We start from the raw sequence: 14004 nt of genomic DNA on the forward strand, positions 1-14004 counted from the left end.
TCACACTATCATCCCTTTGAGGCAGCAAGTTATTTAGTAGAGAATAAAAAAACAGGTTTCACCTTTGTAGCTTACAGGGAATTGTAGCTTTGCCAGTTTAAGTCACTCAAAAGACTTTTCCTGCCCATCTGCTTTGAAAGAGGTGATCTGGACAGTTATCCTTGTGGATGTCCCCCGGGGCTATTTGCAGAGCAAACCAAAGCAGCCAGTCTGCTCTGCCCTGAGGCAGGTGGAGCAGCGACCTCCCTTCCTGGATGTACAACAAAGGGAGCGTGGGGGGTGTTGCTAAGCTTTGTTATTCCATGTTGGGTTTGTTTTGTGCTTCTCCTTTGGAGCAAAAGCCTGGTGGAAGCAGGAAAGACAATTTACAGTAAATATGTGTCCAAGACACGGTGACTCCCAGGGCAGCCTTTGATTTTCACGTGCTTTGCTCGTGTCATCAGCTACAATTCAAATGAGTCATTGCGGCCCTGCTCCGATGCTGCAAAAGCCTCTGGAGCTGCTGCCCTAAGCCTGCTCTTGAGGTTGTGCCATCTAAGTGTGTACAAAGGCCTTGAAACACACCTTGAACAGGTCAAAAAGGGAATTATGTAAGGACAGTGTAAAAATAAGTATTCATTTCCCAGCAACAATGGGTAGTAATTACTGAGGTAGGTTTAAATGCAATCAGTGGTTCCTCATGTTGAATGAGTCTTGCAGTGGATGCTTCAGACGATCTACAGCACCGTCCAAGACACGCCCCGATGGTTGCCAGCAGTGTCAACAAGGACTCGCCATACCAACAGATTATTTACACACAAAAAAGCCCAAACCGAGAATTCTCTAACAGGCAACTGAGAATTCTCTACAGGAATATGCAGCAGGGAATGAAAAGAGAAGAATCTACAGCAGAGGTGGAGCAGTAATGCAAGGAAGGAGCCAACAATTTACAATGGATTCCTGTCTCCTCCTCCTCAAGGTGGCAATGCAGTGGGTTTCTGGCTGCTTCGTCCTGCCCTTTCCCCACCTGCTGGCAGCTCCTGCCTCGATTTCTCCCACCCATTTCTAAATTCCTGCTGAAAGCAAAGAGAATTCTCCCCCAAACCAGCCATGGTGTCACGAGGAAGGCAGCTCATCCCTGATTAAACTGCTCCTGTCTACTCTGGCCTCTGCCTGCCTCGCCCAGGTTATGGGGTCTGGGCTTTGTTCTGTTTGTAAGCAAAACGTTCTACATTCTAATCTGGGCGACAAACGCAGTTCTGCTACCCTTAATATTCTTTTTTAAATAGATAAGGAACAGGCAATCTCAGCTTTTGTACATGAATCTAAAAAATAAGTGGCTGAAGATTATCTACGTTAACTGGGTTTAAAATTGATCTCTGCCTACATAAATTGTAAACAAGTAGAAAATTTAAATAGTCTTCCGTAAAAAAGCAAGGACCATACAAGTTATACAAAACCCCCTCTGCCCTGCCTCTCTCACATCCCCCCACCCTTCAGCCCTGGCCCAGCCACTCAGCCTGAGCAGCTCTGCTAAGAGCTGGTAAGCACCAGCAGAGTCTCCTTTATGGATAAGAGGAATTTGGTATCTCCCTTCCTTCTCCAGAATGCTCTACTCTTGCATCACGCTTCCAGTGTAATCCGGACGAGCGCCTGCCGGTGCACGCAGAGGTCCTCTGTACAGCACCTCATGTGCCTCCCCTGGGTGAAATCCAGCATCGCCGTGGGATCTCATCAGAGCTGGAGGGAGGGATTCCTTTGGTATTCCAGGGTTCCCTTATGCCTCAGAGGGAAGAACCTCAGTGTCACGCTGCCAGCAAGTTTCCGAGGGTAACACCTACCAAGGTGCAGAGCCGTTGGAGGGAGGGGGGGGGATGTTTTTCAGCAACAAGAAATTCAGCAAGGGTCTGATGAGCGACAGTTACTGAATAAATAATTACCTCCAGAGAGGTTCAACTGAGGCGACCAGCTTTTTACTCAGTAATTCCAGACTGCTGAACGCTTTAAGCGCTGAAGCAAGTACAGGAGTGGTGGCTTTCAACACAAAGAAGCTGGTTTCGGCTTCCTGATGGGACGAGATCAGCACCCGATGAGAGGCAGGATAATACTGAGCATCATCACATGGCTGAGGTGCGGCCGCCGGCGGTGCGGCCACGTCTGCGTCTCCCTGCAGATCAGAGCGGCTCAGGCGCTGGTGCCGTCCTCCTCGATCACGCGGTTCATGCTGGTCCCGTGCGTGATGTGTGTCATTGGGTTGCTGCTGAGATCCCTGATGCTGCTGTGCCGGGACTGCTCGTTGAGCCGGTGGGAGCTGCTGTGCCTCGAGTGGTCTGTCAGCCGCGACATGCTGCCGTGAGGTAGTCTTTCTTCCACGCCTCTGTAGCTGCATGGAGTGTACCTAAGGGAGAAAACCCGAGGACAGTTGTTGCCATTCTTACTGGCACAGACACAAATGAATGCAAATAAATCTCAGCACAAACCATCTCTGCTTTTGGAAATCATCCTCTGTGCAGCTCAGTCAATAGCTTACACAGTCCCAGGCAGGTTGTTTCAACTCCTTACAAAGCCTGAGTCTTATTCCAGCTCTACACAGAGTATTGATAATTATGTGAGTAAGATAAATGATTCACAGATTCCATGAGGTTGGAAGGGACCCTCAAAGGTCATCTTGTCCAACTCCCTGCAGTCAGCAGGGACACTTCCAACTAGATCAGCCTGCCCAGAGCCACATCAAGTCTAATCTTGAATGTCTCCAGGGATGGGGCTTCAACCACATCCCTGAGCAACCTGGTCCACTATTTTACCACTCTCATCGTAAAAAACTTCCTCCTGAAGTCCAATATAAATCTACTGCTCCACAAACCAGTGCTCCTTGTCTATGACTACAAGCCCTCCTAAACAGTCTTTCCCCAGCCTTTCTGTAGGTTCACTTCCAATATTGAAATGTAGTTCCCAGCAGGTCTATGTCTCTCTTATGTTGATGATAAATTAGGTTTTAAACCTTAACATCTTAAATTAGAGCAGGTAACTTCTAAGATTGTTTACTCTAACAGGACCAGGACTATTTTCAGAAACAAAACCAATTTATACAGAGTTTTGGACATTGATTTAGAACAGAATAAATAGTATTAACCAGGTTGGAAAAGACCTTCGAGATCATTGAGTCCAACCTATCATCCAACACTATGTACTATCAACTAAACCATGGCACCAAGCACCCCATCCAGTCTCTTCTTAAACACCTCCAGTGATGGTGACTCCACCACCTCCCTGGGCAGCACATTCCAATGGCTATTCTCTCTTCTTTCTAACATCTTCTTCCTAAACCTCCCCTGGTGCAGCTTGAGACTGTGTCCTCTTTGTTCTGCTGCTGGTTGCCTGGGAGAAGAAACCAACCCCCACCTGGCTACAACCTCCCTTCAGGCAGTTGTAGAGAGCAATAAGGTTTCCCCTGAGCCTCCTCTTCTCCAGGCTAAGCAACCCCAGCTCCCTCAGCCTCTCCTCATAGGATCTATCTCTATCTATACCTATATCATCTATATCATCTCTATCTCTATCTCTATCTTCATCTTGTTGGAGCATGTCCAAGGGAAGTCAACCAAACCAGCCAAGAGTCTAGAGCACAAGTCTCTCAAAATAATTCTTTGATTCTAGGATTCTGTAAAAGCAGACACAAAAATAAGAAGCTGATTTTAGACCAGATCTGTTTTCTCATGTGCTCTGGTGATGTAACCAGATCACTGCAGGAAAAGCCTCACTGGATGCATTCACACCACGTAATTCATGAACATTCTGAAAATATCATGATATTTTTTTCACTTTCCAATCCAGTCACTGACAGGAAGATGAGATGCCATCAGAGAAATTAAGTATGAGCAGAATTTCCAGTTTTAGAACCACAGAATCATTTAGGCTGGAAGAGATCTTTATGATTATCAAGTGCAACCCAGCACCCAGCACTGCCAGGACAACACTCAACCATGTCCCTTAGTATCCCATCTATATAGGCCTTTTTAATCACTCCAAGGTATGGGGATCCAACCACTACACTGGGCAGCCTGTTCCAGGCCCTGAAAACCCTTTCCATAAAGAAATTGTCCCTCATGCCCAACCTCCAGGCTGAACAATCCCAGTTCCCTCAGTTGCTCCTCACAAGACCTGTGCTCTAGACATTTCTGCAGTTTCATTGCCCCACTTCAGCAATGTGGTGGCCCAATGGCCACCCAGGAGATGCTAGTGTATTGCCCTGTTCAGCAATGTGGTGGCCCAACACCTGCCAGCAGAGGCTGGTCCATTTTGCTGCCAGAAGCCACGTACCGGCCGTCTCGCGATCGGTGCAAGCTGCCATGGTAGCTGCTCACTTTGCTGTGGACGCTGCCTGCCTTACTCCTTTGGTCATCCATCATCGCCAGCTGGGTGGAGGAGGCGTGCGTGGAGGTGCCCTGTGTGGAGGTGCCTCTTGACTTTCGGATGATGGGGGTGTTGGGATCTCTCAGCAGAGACTGAGCAAAGTCTGGCTCTTGCAGCACTTGCCGGCTCTCGTTCACCACCCTGCAGAAGACAGGCAATTTGCACAGTTAGCATTAATGACTGCAATAGAAAAGCCACCGCAGTAGCGGCACTGCAGCTCTTTTGCAAACAACGCCAACAGATACTAGCAAGTAAAACCACCTATTTACATTAGAATGCCCCCTCTACATTTGGGGCACATTCTTGAATCCTTTCTACTCCCCATACCTGATCCTCCAGCCTAGGTGTGTGCAACCACTGCTGTATTTACTTATGTGGCCTCAGTTTGTGAATAGAGTAACAGAATTGTGGACTCATTTTGGTTGGAAGAGACCTTTATGATCATGAAGTCCCACCCTTAACCCAGCACTGCCAATTTACCACTAAACCATTTTCCTCAGCACCACATTTACTTTTCTTTTAAATCCCTCCAGGGATATGACTCTTCCACTTCCCTGGGCAGCCTGGTTTAGGCCTTGACAACCCTCCCCATGCAGAAATTTTTTCTCATGTCCAACATAAAACTCCCCTGGCACAACTTGAGGCTATTTCCTCTTATCACTAGTGACTTGGGAGAAGAGACTAACCCCCACCAACCTCTTCCCAGGGAGTTGTAGGGAGTGAGAAGGTCTTCCCTGAACCTTTTCCTTTTCTCCAGGCTAAATGACTTTAGTTCCCTCAGCTGTTCCTCATATTGTTAGAAAAGAGACCCTGCTGTGGGCAGCAGACCCTGGGTCAGCAGGCTCCGATGACCCAGGACACTGCCTCTTGGGAACATGGGAAACTGCTTCCTCACTCAAATCAGCACTTCAAATCTGGATCAGTGGTTATAGTTCTGCAGCTCCTCTGTTTGCTGAAACCCCTTGCTGGGAAGGGCTGGTGGGGCAGCATGCACTTGGCTGCTCTACCATAGCATGCTGAAAGGAGGAGCTATCACACCCTCTACATTCCTTTTGTTTTTTTAATCTCTTTGTTGTGGGGAGGCCTTTTCCTCCCTTCCCATTCTCTTTATAATTCTTGCATGTACCATTTCCTCTGCCTGGCTAACTCCTCCTTTTAGTTTCTTGAATCAAGAAACATTTAATCAAACTTTACAGAAGGTCATTTTACTTTAGCCTCAGCAGAGGGCCTGTGCAGCTAAGGGTCAAAGTCACAAAGTCATGGAGTAGTCACCATCTACTTAAAACTCAGTATTTACCATTATGGGAACAATATAGATTCTCTCAGATTTATGGGATACCTTAGTCTACATAATTTCAACCTTACAGAAGCTCTAAGACTTTCTTACAGTCATATGGGGCAACAGTTTGAAACTGGAGCAGGGTAGATTTAGATTGGACTTCAGGAGGAAGTTCTTTACAATGAGGGTGGTAAAATGCTGGAACAGTTTGCCCAGGGATGTGGTTGAGGCTCTATCCCTGGAGACATTCAAGATCAGACTTGATGTGGCCCTGGGCAGGCTGATCTAGTTGGAAGTGTCCCTGTTGACTGCAGGGAGTTGGATAAGATGACCTTTCAGGTTCCCTTCCAAACAAATGCAATCTGTGAATCTGTGCTTTGGCACCAATGCATAGGGGAGGATTAAAAGCACAGACAATTGCTTTTAACTGCAGTTGTGGTGAAAAGAACATCAGTTGAATTTCAGTCTCTATGTCTGATTCATTTGCCAAGCACATCTGTAAATAAAACCTTTCAATTCCACCTCTCAGTAGATGGCAGAGAAGTTATGGTATACAACTGAAACCTAATTCTTGTTTAAAAGTATTTTGGAAAGAGATGGAGTAACAGAGACTTGATTCAGAGACCAAACTATAGAAGAGTAGATTCAGATTGGATGTTAGGAACAAGTTCTATGCCACGAGGGTAGTGGAACACTGGAACAGGTTGCCCAGGGAGGTAGTTGAGGCCTCATACCTGGAGATATTCCTGGCCGGGCTCAACAAGGTTCTGAGCAATCCTGATCTAGTGGAGGACATCCCTCCTGACTGCAGGGTGGGTTGGACTAGATGACCTTTGAAGGTCCCTTCCAACCCAGACCATTCTATGACTCTATGAAAAATAACACCAATTCTTCAGGGGTTTTCTGAGCTGTTGCATGTCTTCTTTCTCACTCCATTTCAGAGAGTGAGAGATATCTTCCTGTCTTCGCCTCCATGAAAAACTACCAAACCCCCTCTTTTAGCACCGCAAGAGAAGAGGAGATTATTTGCCAGTACTCCCCCAGGTTATTCTGTTAGCTACCAATACACACTCTTTTTTCCTGCGCCCATGGAAGAAGCTAGCCCACTCAAAACAGGTCTTTTTGCTTCCAACCCAGAAGACTGAGGGTATCCCCACGACCAAAGCCATGAGGTATTTCATGAGGAAGAGAATCAAATCTGGACGACTCATCTGAGTGACCTAAAGAGAAAAAAAAAAAGAGAGAGAGAGAGAAAAAAGAGATTATAGAATCCATCATCATTCTCTACTTCATTTATGAACTCATTTAAAATAACTGTTTCTGGCTTGGGCCAAAGTAAACATCAACAGGGTGCCTTTGTTTTGGGGCTCTGCAGAGCATGACCAAGTGTGTTGCACGGCCGCTGTTAAGTAACACAAAAGACTCAGCTGCTGTGAGGTCTTGGCCTGGATTTGTATTTCTGGCCTTTTGTCTGTGCCCTCAATGATTGTGAAACATTTTATACTCTTCACATTATTAAGACTTGTTTATCTGATGGAATTAACCTACATTAAGCCAGGTGCTACATTTGCTGTTGGGAAAAATCCCAGTGAAACGCTTCATGGGATGTTCAGTGGTGATCCCAGGTCAGGTTGGATGGGTCTCTGAGCAACCTGATCCAGCGGAAGATGTCCCTGCTCACTGCAGGGCTGTTGGAGTAGACAACCTTTAAAGGTCCCTTCCCACCCAAACAATTCTGTGATTCTGTGATCTTTTATTCCTCAGCCTTTGGTAGAGGGTTATACCCATAGTTACCCTCCCCTTCCAGAGATCTTCAAGTGCAAGCCTGAAAGATACCACCATCTTCTTACAAGAAGGCTGTAGAGGAAAGGAACTAACTTATTCTGCTGGATTTAAGTCCTCTGTAAGCATTTGTGTGATACTGTCCCTTCCATTGTGACCATGGAAGGTACTCTAGATCTCTTAACATCCAATGACAAATAAATGACCTGGAGTATAGGAAGGGGCTCCCTGCTTTTGAGGGAGAGCTGTTCAGAAAATGTAAATGAGGGATCAGTAGACAATAAAAGTGGCCACAGCAAAGCTGAGTCTAGAGGAATGGGTCTGCAAAAAACCTTGGATCTATGAAGAGAGATGGCACAATAATGGAAGAAGAGCCTGTTAGCAGAGAACGAAAATGAAACCAGCCAGGGACCAAGACAGCATGCAAATGATAAGCAGATGGCATCAAAGGACAGGAGATGTGATGGCAAGAGCAGAAGGCAGAGGGGAGAAGGGAGTAGAAGGGAGGGAAGGAGATCCTGTAGCTGAGAGCTCCTTGGTAAGGATTGACAGGCCTTTAACTAGAGCAGATCCAGAGCAGAAGGGTCTTCTGCCTGAGAGGAGCTCTGCTAAAAGCAGTGGACGTGAGGCAGAAAAGGAACTTGACAGGCGAGGGGAAGATGTCAGTGACTGTCTCCTATTGTGACACGTTGACAGTTTAAGGTTCTCACCAGCACACCATTAGGACATGTGATGATAATGCTGGCAAAGATGGAAAAGAAAGGGAAATTCAATCATCTCCCATTAAATTTTCCTGGTCCCAACCAGAAATAAAGTAGGTAGATAACAACAAAGATCCACAGGTGGCTATGGATTAGTACAGTAGGAAGGTTTGGGGCTGTTTTAGGTCTCTTTCCACCAACCAGTATCTGCAGCAACAACTTTGAGACTGATGGTGACATAGCTGACATAGTTACACTCAAGAAAGAGATCTCCCAGCTTTCTAAAACCAGGCTAAAATAACAAACAAGCTGTTTCAAGCCAGGTGAAAATTGCTCTGTGAGGTAAGAGTGAGACTGAAGCACTTTCTCCAGTTCTGGGAATTAGGCTCAAATCCATCTTCCTGGAAAGCAGAGGGGTAGAGGATAGGACTAGCAGCGTGACAGGGAACAGCTTGTCTTGCAAGAAGCTTCTCTGGCCTATGAAGACTCAAAAAGTGGGGAAAAATAAATGCCATGTAACATGAAATACCTAAAACTGAAATGTAGAAAGAAGATTTGCCAGAAACAGGCTCACTCCCCATGATTTTCCCACCACATAATGCCGAGGGCCAGCACAACTTAGAGATGGGCAACTGAAAATACAGCAATTGTTGTTTCAACACCTTCTATTATTACACATTTTTAATAATATAACCATTACAGATGGAAAATGGAAATGCCAGTGTCTTGCCTGAAAGCACACAGTGCAGTGTGGCAGGCTAAACACAGCAAGAATTCAGGACCAGAGCTACAAAGATGCTTTGTGGACTGGAGCACCTCTGTGAGGGGAAGAGGCCGAGAGACTTGGGGCTGTTTAGCCTGGTGAAGAGCAGACTGAGAAGGGATCCTCTCAATGTTTGTCAGTAACTAAAGGGCACAGGACAAGAGGATGGGTCCAGACTCTTTTCAATGGTGCCCAGCAACAGAACAAGGGGCAACAGGCACAAAGTGGAATCCATGAGGTTCCATGTGATTGTGAAGAAAAATTTCTTTGAGGATGATGGACCACAGGAAGAGGTTGCCCAGTGGGGCTGCAGAATCTCCTGCTCTGGAGAGATTCCAAACCTACCAGGACACTGCTGCTATGAGCTGTGGTGACCCTGGGGCGTTGAACTAGATGATCTCCAGAGACCCCTTTCAAATCCCACCATACTGGGATTCTGTAACAGGAAATTAAATGAGACCAAGGCTCTTGCTATGTCTGTTGGTTCCTCAGAACTGCCAAGTGTGGTTTCATCAGTCTCTGCCCCAATTAAAACACTGATGTTGAAGGTCTGGCTTCACAGAGGTTTTGACTTTATAGACCTTCCTATGTTTGCAACCATTTAGCCAGGCAGAACTAGTCTGAAGGCTTTCTAGATGCTTTTGTAGTTCATCTGTGAGATTCCACTCAGGTAAAAAACCCCAAACAATTACCTACTAAAAAATTACCCAAGAAAATTAAGTTCTCAAAAATTAACCTTATTATATCATTTCATAATGTGCAAATGGGGCCTTAAGTGGAAGAAATGGGGAAAGGTAATGAAGGTAATGCCTGGGTAAATGCTTCTGTTTACACGTAATGCTTGTCTGTGGAGCCTGCCATTACTGCTGGCCTGAAGGGAATTTCCTCTCAGTTCTTGCATTAAGAATAAATCAACGGTTCCAGCGCTGGAGCTCTCAGTTCCTCACTTTGTTTTACTGACTGGAACGCTCTGCTGAAGGTTTGAGCCAACAGAAAGCAGGTGCTGTGATGGGTCCTACTGTCCAGACTGAATATATTACATAATCCTGTTGCTAAGCACATTATATTACTTCCATGAAGAGAAGATCTCCCCCACTGCAAGGAGACCTTACTGTGGCCTGTCAGCACCCAAAGAGGCGTATAAGAAAGGTGGGGACATACTTTTTAGCAGGACATGTTGTGACAGGACAAGGAGTGATGGCTTTAAAGTAGAAGAGGAAGGCTTTAGACTAGATATAAGGAAGAAGATAGTTTATGCTGAGGGTGGTAAAACACTGGCCCAGGTTGCCTAGAGAGGTGGTAGATGTCTCATCCCTGGAGACATTCCAGGCCAGGTTGGACAGGGCTCTGAAGAACCAGATCTAGTTGAGGATGTCCTTGCCCAGTTGAGGGATGAGCTTTAAAGGTTCCTTCTCACTGAAACCATTCTGTGATTCTGTGACGTTATATAGTAAATCACCCGATAGCAAAGCTTCTGGCTAAACATATTTGTGCTGGGTACTATGAATAATTCCAAGCAAAACCTGCAATAATTCTACACAACAAACACTTTTCAGGTGAAAAGAAGAGCACCCCACCCCTTGCCAAAGGAAGTTAATAACCATCATCACACAGATTTCTTGCAAATCAGTCTCTTTGCACAGAGGAAGCAACCAATGGAGTAATGCAGCTTGAACTCCCTGATCATTCACACTGAAGTAACTGCACCTGTTTTAAACAACATCCATTCACCAATTATGAGACATTTACAATAATTAACACAGGAAAAATAAAGCCTGAAATTACTGTTCCAGGCTTATAAAACTTAAAATACCAGGTATTCAAACCCAAGCTGCCATCTCAGTTCCCACAAGCATGGCACTCATGTAACCTCACGGCCAGCATGTCACTGTTCTCACAGAATCCCAGCATGGTGGGGCTTGGACAGGACCTCTGCAGATCCTCTAGTTCAGCCTCCTCCTAAATGAGCTTCACCCAGAGCAGGTTGCCCAAGATTACATCCAGGCAGGTTTGGAATCTCTCCAGAGAGGGAGACTCCATAACCTCTCTGGGCAGCCTGGTCCAGTGCTCCAGCACCCTCATAGGAAGGAAGTTTTACTTCATGTTCAGAGGGACCCTCCTGAGTTCCAGTTTGTGGCCATTGTCCCTTGTCCTGTTGCTGGACACCACTGAAAAGAGTCCGGCCCTACCCTCTTCCCCCTGCCCTTTATCTTCTAATCTGCACTGAGAAGATCCCCACTCAGTCTGCTCTTCTCTAGGCTAAAGAGCCTCCCCCAGAGCCCCAAGTGTCTCACAGCCTCTCCACCCCACAGAGATGCTCTAGTCCTCTCAGCTGCTTTGTTGCCTCCACTGGACTCTCTCCAGTGAGAGTCTGTCTCTCTTGAACTGTGAAGCCCTTAACGAGCTAGGACTCCTCATGTGGCAGTGATGGGAAGAAGAATCTCCCTTGACATGCTGGCCACATTCTTCTTCAGGAGACCACTGGCATGCTTGGCCATGAGGGTACATTGCTGGCTCATGGGGAACTGGTTGTCCACCAGCACTCTAAAGTCCTCCTCTGCAAAGCTACTTTCCAGCTGCTTTCCAGCAGCCCCTAACCTGTCCTGCTACAGGGGGTTATGCCTGCTCTGGGTGACACTGCTTTATCAGGAGTGTTGGACTAGATGGCTCTCCAGACCCTTCCAACCCCCACCATTCTGTGATTCTCTAACTTCAGCATCTATTTTAGGACTTCAGTGTTAACCACAGATTATACATGACAGTAATTTCCCTTGAAAGGAGTTCTGTCTGAGCATTAACTTCAATTTTCAATTTCGTTCTGCAAGGAATCCAAGTTGTGAAAGGCTAATGAAAAAATCCCCATGTGCATCTGAAAACAGAGGGTTGAACACCATTTCAGCTTCAAATTAACAGCTCTCAAATACTGTAACTTTTTTGGCACAGATGCAGGACCATGAATCCCATTAGAAAAGCAATCCCTTTAATACTCGAGTTCCACAGCAGATGCAATGAGGAAAAAACCCTCCTAGAGCTAATACTCCAGTTTAGGCCTGCTCCACGCACGTTGTCAGCGCAAACAAGAAGCTGTGAGCATCTACTAAGCAATTTAATTCAGGCATTTCTTCTGTTTCCTACTTGGCACTGTTGCCAGACCCTTCCTTATGCCTGTTGACCTCAGCACTCCCCTTGCTATCATCTATTGAAGGCTTTCAAAATACCTCCTGTGTGTTGGAAAGCCACCAATATGTCTAGAGACATTTGCAGACCTCCTCTGGGCCTTAAGGAACTGTAATAATACTTTTGTTTCCAGAGAGAAGCCAGTCTTGTAAGCATGCTGCTGTTCTGAACAACAAGAGATGTCTTTCCATGAGGGCAGAGAGTGTCAAGGAATCAGAAGGCAACCAGTAGTGATAGCTTTCAAGATGAGAACCTCTCCTAGTGGAAAGATAACACCGGTGGCGATTCTCCCATTTTCCTTCACTCCTGACTGCTTTCCCAGAGGTGCAGGAGGGGCTCATGCACTCCAGCAATGTGAAAACCCAGGGCAATCCCAAAACCAAATATAGGCTGGACAGAGAATGGATATAGAGCAATCTTGACAGGAAGGACTTGGAAGTGCTGCCTGAGGAGAAGTTCAAAATGAGCCAAAACTGTGCACCTGCAGCCCCAAAAGTCACTTGTATCCTGGGCTGCATCCAGAGCAGTGTGGCCAGCAAGTCAAGAGAGGTGTTTCCCCCTCTCTACTCCCCTCTTGTGAGACCCTACCTTCAGTGCTGTGTCCAGCTCTGGAGCCCCCAACTCAAGAAAGATAAGAAACTGTTAAAGCACGTCCAGAGGACAGCCACAGGGGAGTGGAACAACTCTCCTCCTGAAGACAGGCTGAGAGAGTAGGGTTTGTTCAGCCTGGAGAAGAGAAGGCTCCAATGAGACCTTGAAGCAGCCTTTCAGCATTTGAAGGTGGCCTACAAGACAGCTGGAGAGGGACTTTATATAAGGGCATGTAGTGACATGTCAAAGGGTAGTAGTTTCACACTGGAAGAAGCCATTTTTTTGCATTAGACATTAGGAAGAAATTCTTCACCATGAGGCTGAAGAGGCACTGGAACATGTTTCCCAGAGAAGCTGTGGAGGCTGCAACCCTGGAATTATTCAAAGCCAGGCTGGACAGGGCCTTGAGCAACCTGGTCTAATAGTAGGTGTCCCTGCCCATGGCAAAGGGATTTGAACTAGATGATCTAAAAGGTCTCTTCCAACCCAAACCGTTCTATGATTCTATGACTCTATGAACTTGACAGTTTAGCAAAGCCAGTGCAAGTAAGTTCTTGAGTGAGAGCCTGTTAGCTGCACACTGAGTTGGACCTGCTGCAAAGGCAGCCACACATGAAGATGTGATAGCAAAACCTTGACAGGCTTCACGTAGACACCTGTGTGAGTGCTAGATTGTGTGGATCTAAGTCCCTGAACTGAATTTGCCTTGCTGGGCAGCTCTGGGCCTTCAGAGGCATTCAGCTAATGAGAAAGAAAATAAGCAGTGAGATGCAGACGTGGGCATTAGGGTTGTGTGCTCTAGACTTGTCTCTTTTCTGTTCAGACACGTCTCACAAGCAGCACAAGCACCAGTGTTTCACCTAGTGAAGGCCAACAAACAAGTTCTGTCAGATACAGAGATTGCATATGTGATAGAGAGATTTCTCTAACCCGTTCTTCCCCTCCCTTCTGCTGGGCTGGAGTAGCAGCTGGGTTGGTACAGATCATCAAACAGAAATGTACTTTCTGTCGTGACTACAGGAAGATGTTAGTTTGAATCCTTTGTTTCCCAACTGAAACACACAGTGGCAGGTGTTCAGAAAGGAGGTTAAAAACCATCAATTTCAGCATTCCTCCAGGGAAAAATGCTACTTTATAGGCACACTGTTCATTTAAGATGTTTATATAACTAATTTCTGAATATTTTCCCCTTCTGCCCTGAACCATCAATCACAGTTGCTTTTTAGTGACAGAGACCAGTGGCCTTTTCCCACTCAAATGTACAAAATAGCAAATTAATGAGCTTGCTGCATATGTGAAGTGAAAGCACAAGCACAACACCT

General features: G+C 46.2%; 1 protein-coding gene across 1 annotated transcript in view; it reads right to left on the reverse strand.

The window, feature by feature from the left end:
- Window positions 1-1184: 1184 nt before the first annotated feature.
- The window catches only part of FZD3 (frizzled class receptor 3), a 57755-nt gene continuing 44935 nt past the window's right edge, over window positions 1185-14004 (reverse strand). The window contains exons 4-6 of the mRNA XM_009907732.2: window positions 6740-6888; window positions 4297-4530; window positions 1185-2377 (exon numbers count right to left, since the gene is read on the reverse strand). Coding sequence (XP_009906034.2) covers window positions 2164-2377; window positions 4297-4530; window positions 6740-6888 — 597 coding nt within the window. The 3' untranslated portion in view covers window positions 1185-2163. The remainder of the gene's footprint in view (window positions 2378-4296; window positions 4531-6739; window positions 6889-14004) is intronic.

Source organism: Dryobates pubescens, chromosome 3 (genome assembly GCF_014839835.1).
Source record: "Dryobates pubescens isolate bDryPub1 chromosome 3, bDryPub1.pri, whole genome shotgun sequence".
Lineage (NCBI taxonomy): Eukaryota > Metazoa > Chordata > Aves > Piciformes > Picidae > Dryobates > Dryobates pubescens.